Source organism: Chaetodon trifascialis, chromosome 13, assembly GCF_039877785.1.
Source record: "Chaetodon trifascialis isolate fChaTrf1 chromosome 13, fChaTrf1.hap1, whole genome shotgun sequence".
Lineage (NCBI taxonomy): Eukaryota > Metazoa > Chordata > Actinopteri > Chaetodontiformes > Chaetodontidae > Chaetodon > Chaetodon trifascialis.
This window is the reverse complement of record NC_092068.1, coordinates 24,413,897-24,420,000: the sequence shown is the minus strand read 5'-3', so window position 1 is coordinate 24,420,000 and position 6,104 is coordinate 24,413,897. Positions and strand designations below refer to the sequence as shown.

The 6,104-nt window shown below is 48.1% G+C and overlaps 2 protein-coding genes across 6 annotated transcripts in view; one reads left to right on the top strand and one right to left on the bottom strand.

Moving 5' to 3' along the window:
- Positions 1–1,461, top strand: part of supt3h (SPT3 homolog, SAGA and STAGA complex component) — an 8,565-nt gene extending 7,104 nt beyond the window's left edge. The window contains exons 9-12 of one of the 4 annotated variants that reach the window (XM_070977430.1): positions 1–49; positions 160–288; positions 736–825; positions 1,347–1,461. The exon at positions 1–49 is cut by the window's left edge and continues 56 nt beyond it. In XM_070977430.1, coding sequence (XP_070833531.1) covers positions 1–49; positions 160–288; positions 736–825; positions 1,347–1,388 — 310 coding nt within the window. In that variant the 3' untranslated portion in view covers positions 1,389–1,461. Of the gene's footprint in view, positions 50–159; positions 289–735; positions 826–877; positions 1,024–1,346 lie in introns of those variants that run through there. The other 3 variants (XM_070977429.1, XM_070977432.1, XM_070977431.1) reach the window with 3 other exon arrangements.
- cdc5l (CDC5 cell division cycle 5-like (S. pombe)) overlaps positions 1–6,104 on the bottom strand; it is a 28,516-nt gene that overhangs the window by 20,429 nt on the left and 1,983 nt on the right. The window contains exons 6-19 of one of the 2 annotated variants that reach the window (XM_070978334.1): positions 5,958–6,084; positions 5,755–5,846; positions 5,339–5,483; positions 5,007–5,198; positions 4,477–4,625; positions 4,214–4,385; positions 3,844–4,008; positions 3,572–3,652; positions 3,163–3,414; positions 2,932–3,039; positions 2,724–2,813; positions 2,480–2,611; positions 2,303–2,383; positions 1,861–1,976 (exon numbers count right to left, since the gene is read on the bottom strand). In XM_070978334.1, coding sequence (XP_070834435.1) covers positions 1,863–1,976; positions 2,303–2,383; positions 2,480–2,611; positions 2,724–2,813; positions 2,932–3,039; positions 3,163–3,414; positions 3,572–3,652; positions 3,844–4,008; positions 4,214–4,385; positions 4,477–4,625; positions 5,007–5,198; positions 5,339–5,483; positions 5,755–5,846; positions 5,958–6,084 — 1,900 coding nt within the window. In that variant the 3' untranslated portion in view covers positions 1,861–1,862. Of the gene's footprint in view, positions 1–1,574; positions 1,977–2,302; positions 2,384–2,479; positions 2,612–2,723; positions 2,814–2,931; positions 3,040–3,162; positions 3,415–3,571; positions 3,653–3,843; positions 4,009–4,213; positions 4,386–4,476; positions 4,626–5,006; positions 5,199–5,338; positions 5,484–5,754; positions 5,847–5,957; positions 6,085–6,104 lie in introns of those variants that run through there. The other variant, XM_070978332.1, reaches the window with a different exon arrangement.

Genomic DNA, 6,104 nt, shown 5'->3' with positions numbered 1-6,104 from the left:
CAGTCATGTCATCTCTGCCAGCTACATCCACTACAACACACACACTGAGGTACACACACACGCAAACACACTTTATTTACACACATCCAGTTGTTTTCAGTCAGGCAGAAAAACGGTACCATGGTCATAAATCACATCAGAGTCTGTCTTTCTCTCCAGGTAAAGAAGGATCCAGACTCACCTGAAGCCACTCCCCCTTCCACCCCAGGCTCCTCCCACTCCTCAAAGCCCCTCCTACAGGGTAACGGCAGTCTGGACGGCCGGGCGAGACAGAGGAAACGCAAAAAGGTGTGTGTTAAGCCTGCAACCTTCTTACCTGTGGAGCAGACGCTTTCACGTTTGATTGGTGTCTCATGATAAAAAGGTTGATCACTGATTGGATGTAAAGATGGATGACATGATAGCGACCCAGAAGACAAAGAGTAGGAACGTTGAGAGGAGACCTAACTTTCCTAGGAAGGTGAAGGCATGACCCGCCCTACTCTGCCTCTGATTGGCTGTTGTTGGTTGGGTTGGTAAGGTTTAGGCATGAGGAGTGATTATTAGTCAGGGTAAGCCAATCAAAGGCGGAGTAGGGTGGGCCATGCCTTCACCTTCCAACAAAACAAAGAATCTGTCATCCATCGTTATGAACAGTCAATGGTTTGTGTTTACACTGTTTGTTCAGACCCACAGCAACAACAAACAAACAACGACGTCAGCTGTGTCGTATTAATGGACTCTGATCTGTTTCAGAGCTGTGCGGCTGCAGTGGAACCTCCCAGTGGAGCCATCCAGCCCTGCCACATCAGAGAGGCCATCAGGAGATACAACTACAGACACACAGTATGGACACACACACACACACACACACACACACACACACACACACACACAGACACACAGACACGCACACACACAGCAGGACTCTCATTCATCCAGGCCAGGGTTCTTCTAAGTGCTTCAAAAGGCAGCTGGACTTGCTTGTGGTTCTAGAAGACGTTCCGCCTCTCGTCCAAAAGGCTTCTTCAGTTCTGACTGACTGGCGGTGAGTCCCAGGCCCATCATAGCTCCGCCCAACGTCATGTGCATGGTTAGAGTCGCTGGGCGGAGCTATGATGGGCCTGGGACTGACCGCCAGTCAGTCAGAACTGAAGAAGCCTTTTGGACGAGAGGCGGAACATCTTCTAGAACCACAAGCAAGTCCAGCTGCCTTTTGAAGCACTTAGAAGAACCCTGGCCTGGATAAATGAGTCATGAGTGAGTTTTCGTATTAGTATTGCGATTCAAAATGTCTCCTTTAAGAACACCTGATTCAGTGGGAGTGGACAGAAAGAGACTGAACTTTAAATCCTCTTTGTCCTCAGAGTGCTTACTGGAGGAGTGGGATGGCCTTCCTCACCTGTTGAAGACTTTCATTCTTACCTGCATGAATAATTGTTTTGTTCTATTGTTATAATAAAGACTTTTCAGTCAGCTCGAGTTTGTCTTTCTGTCCCGAGTTGTTAAAATAAGCCAGACTATTGTTTGTTAGTTAAATCTGATGGTTTGGACTCCAGTAAAATCTTCCCGGAACAAACACTTACCGCCACGTCGTCATTGTTGAAAAGAAACTTTATTGGTCACTAATACAGAAACACATGGGACTAATGAGCACGCTCAAAACTCAGCTCGTGACATCACAGCAACATGAGCACATGGAGGCGGGACTTATCTCTGGAATTACTGCGAATGTTGAAAAATGACAGAAGGGTTCAATACGACGAATCGGAGGACTGAAGAGCGAGAAAACATTTTCTCTCAGCAGGTGTTAGCATCACATCAGCACCTCCATAAGTGTGTGTGTGTGTGTGTGTGTGTGTGTGTGTGTGTGTGTGTGAGGCTCAGTACTTCTGAGCATTGTTGAGTATCGCCTCCCTCTCCATCAGCAGCTCTCCATATCTCTGCTGAAGCTCTCGCTCTCTCTCCATCTGCCTCTCCACGTCCTCCCGCAGAGCCTGAAACGCACAACAAAATCCAGAGATCTGACAATTAGCTTTCATTTCCTGAGAGGTAAAGACGTCTGATTGGCTGATGCAACAGAAGGTCATAAACTGTGTGTGAGGTCAGAGTTTCTGCAGTTTGAAAGAGGTGTGAAGTCTTAAAAATGTCTGAGCAGCAGACCCAGGAAGATTCAATTTAAAAGTTATTTTTCACATTTGAGAAGCTGGAACGCAGAATTCAACATGTTCAGCTTTTACATAAAAGACCTGAACGATTGATCAGTTATCAGCACTGACAAATCGACTGACTGATCAGAGCCGAGTGTCATGAGTGTTTTCACCTCTTGTCTCCTGGGGATCGCAGTGTCTTCTTGCTTCTTCAGCTGACTGAAGGTCTGCAGCTCTGTGGCTGCCTGCTCCACCTGGTGGCCACCGTGAGAATCACATCATTAGTACAATAATACATTCATACAATTTCCAAAAATCACACGGCTTTATACACGGCAGACGTTCAGTACCTGTTCCCAGAGTTCACTGTGCTGCTTCAGGAGCCCCAGTGCTCTGGACTGGAAGCCTCCCAACAGGATTTTGAGCTTCTTCTCCAGTTTGGCTGCTTTGCGGGCCTCTGCTGTCATGTGGCCGCGGTTCACCTGGAGGGAGACGGACGGCAGGGTTTCATAAAGATGTAGCCGTTTAAAAACTGGAAAGTGATGCATTCAGGGTCAAGTTCTTTTCGTTTTCTGTGTGTCTGTGTTTTCTCACATCGAGTTTTTTCTCCAGGCTTTCGATTCGGTCTTTCTTTGATGCCAGGTTAGCTCTGGTGTACCTGTTCTGAGCTGGTAGATATAAAACCTGCAGAGGGAAAGAAGCAGAAGAACAAACACTGACTGACTAAACGTTGATTTCATGTGAGCGTGAAGGTCGATAAAGGCCGTCTGTCTTCGGGGCCTGATGATTTTCTCTGACTTACCTGTCCGTAGCATTCCTCCCACACCTGGCTGTAGGCCTCCATGCTGAGATCACCGTGGCCCATTCCTGCCTTCACCACCTCCATTTCTGCTGCCAGCATTATCTTTGCCTGTGTATGAACACACATCATTAAGAATCACTCATACCTGCAGCTTACACTGCAGCTAGACGTCCAGTTTGGACAGTTTTGCCGGTAAATGAATGCTAACAGAGCTGCTGATGTGTGCGTTACCTGCTCCATGTCCTCCGGGCTGACTGGCTTGTAGGGGTGCGTTTCCAGGTACGCTATGTGCGATGCGTTGTTGGACGTAGAGGCGGGGCCTCTGCTTTTGCCGCGCTGCAGCTGACTGGTGGCGTTGGCTGACGGGTGGTGCAGGCAGTCCTGGTGCAGCATGGTGATCATTTCCTGTTTGATCAGCTCCTCGGCCAGCTGGAGGTCCATCAGCGGCTCCATGGAGGTGGGACGGAGGACGGACTCGTTCACCTGCAGAGACAGGCGGTTGTTTTCTCATCAGAAAAACAACACACAAAACCTCCTTTCTGTATATTTATTGATCATCTCATTGAGATATTGATGAGTACACTGAAGCACACACACTGCCCTGCTGGATTCTGTCTGAGGAAGTGAGTGTGTTTATTACCTCGGTGGGTCTCGGCAGATTCCTCTGAACGGCAGTGTGTCGCAGCTTCAGCTCCTTCTCTCTTTCTGCCTCCCGCTGAGCCTGACACACACACACACACACACACACACACACACACACACACACACACACACACACACACACACACACACACACACACACACGGATTAAACCTTTTTTCATATGCTTTATACAAACAGGGGTTTATATTTAGGTTTATGTCATTTAGACGCACTCAAAAAAAAAATCATGTTTTCCCTGTGTGTGCGTACCTGCTTGCGTGCCTCCACGTCTGCAGAGTCCTCTACGAATCCCGTTTCGGTCTCCGTCTCTTCGAGCTCCTTCTCTGCATTTTCCGGAAGAACGATCTCAAAGTCGTTCTTGGGAACAGGAAGTGACATCAGGCCCTGCCTCAGCTGCTGCAGGCTTTCCCTTTGCTGTGTGAGCAGAGAGAGACAGCACTTCAATCATATTCTTATTTTACTCACTATTATAAAACCTTCTTTGCGTCAGTTTTTTGTACTTACTGAATACAAAACACTGTATCTCATCAGGAAACTTGTATTAATGTTTACTTCCACACATTCAGCAGTGAGTTGTGTATTGAAGCATCATGTGTGTACAGAGTGTGTATTTATTTACCAGGTGTTTAGCGTACGCAGGGTCAGCCAGTTGTTCCTCGCTGTTAATATTCAGTTTGTCCCTCAGCGGCGTGCGGCCGGGGGTCAAACCCGGGGTCACCGGCCCTCGTGGGGTCATCCCTCCTCCACCTTGAGGGGTCATGCCCTCCTGCCCCTGACCTGGTCCAGGTGTTCTGTCAGAGGCGACATGACAGTGAACGTTAGCATGAACAGCACCAGCTGGTTCGCGGTGTTACATCAGCACAGCAGTGGCGGCGTTGCTACCTGAACGGCGTGCTGAGAACAGTGTTGGGTGTCTGAATCTGCTGACGCTGAGGAGTCACTCCGCTGAAGTCGCTCTCGTGAAGCGGAGTGTTGAGGCCTCCCTTCAGAGGGGTGTCGATGTTGGTCAGAGCCATCAGGTTCTGGGCTTCCTGGAAATCCACACAGACACAGGGCGTAAGTATGTACCACAGGACGTTTCCTGATATTCAAACTCGAGTGTGTGAACTGTGCTGAGAGTGATAACTGATCACGGTGAAATTAGCGAGTAAGAAAAATCAGGCTTATTTCAGACATTTTATATATGTTTGTTATAAAGTGATTCAAAAAGAAACGAGTGGAAAATAGTGCAAAGACTGGTCAAAATATCCTTAAAAAAAGAGAAGCTGCACATAAACGCACCAGTTTTTAAACAACGATCTTTGAATGTTGACATCAGAGAGCTGTGACAGATTTAAGGTAAATGATATTTTGTTTTTGCATGACAGACAACATATAAAGCGATGTATATATATATGTAGTGTGTTGGTTACCTGCAGTATCCTGTCCTGGACAGTGGGGGTGCGTGGGGTACGCAGCCCTGTTGTCATGGTGTTGGTGACGCTGTACTCTGACAGGAGGGCCGAGGAGGCCGAGTTGCCGCTTTCGCTCTCCTCCGCAGCCTGGCGGGCGACCTCGCTGGCCACGCCCAATTTGACAACTTCCTCCAGCTCAGCATCACTGATCTGCGAAGAACGTTGAACGACATGAAGATAAATTCTGGTGAAATATCAAATACTCAGTGTGCTTAACATAAATCACGGATATCGGGCCAGTCTGAGAGATTTACAGCTCATTACAGACGAAGCAGTCCAGGTGTGGTTACCTGTGGTGCAGGTAAGACCAGTTTGGAGCGTTTCTTGGTGAACTCGGCCACTCCGCTGGTCTGCAGGATGGCAGATGGGAGATCACTCTCCTTCTTCTTCTTGATCTTCTGTCTGTCTTTCTTCCTCTCCTTCTCCTCTTGCTCACTACCCACAAACCAAAAACAGTTCACCAGGAGTTCAGTGTGTGTGAGTGTGTGTGTGTGTCTGCTGTTTGTGTGTCCTCATAACGTCCAATCAATCACGCTCATCGTTTGTTTACACTTTAACGCTTCGTGTATATAAAACTGATCAGCGCTGACATGCTGTTATTTAAAGCATCCATCTCTGCTGTGCGTTCATTCTTCAGTGTGTGTGTTCTCGTGCGATCCACGCTGTGTGTGTGTGTGTGTGTGTGTGTGTGTGTGATGTTACTGACCTGCGCAGTTCTCCGTCCAGGTGCTGCTGTCTGAGTCGTTTGAAGTTTGGCTCCAGAGGGACGTACTGCTCCATGCTGGTGTCATAAAAACCCTTAAAGTCAGCAAAATCCAATAGTTAATAAATGAAGTGGCTCATTAATAAACTCAGTTGAAGCAAAATGATGTTGGGTTCTGTTCGGTCGAAGGGAAACTGCTGATTTACCGGTGCGGGTTTCTTTTCGAAGGGGATTTCGGCATTGTAGTCGACCCCCCTCTTCTTCTTCCTCTTCTTCTGAACATCGATTCCTGCGGCTCTCAGCTCTCTGCGCTTCTGCAGAGCCGCCAACCGTCTGCAGCACGAAGGGACGGA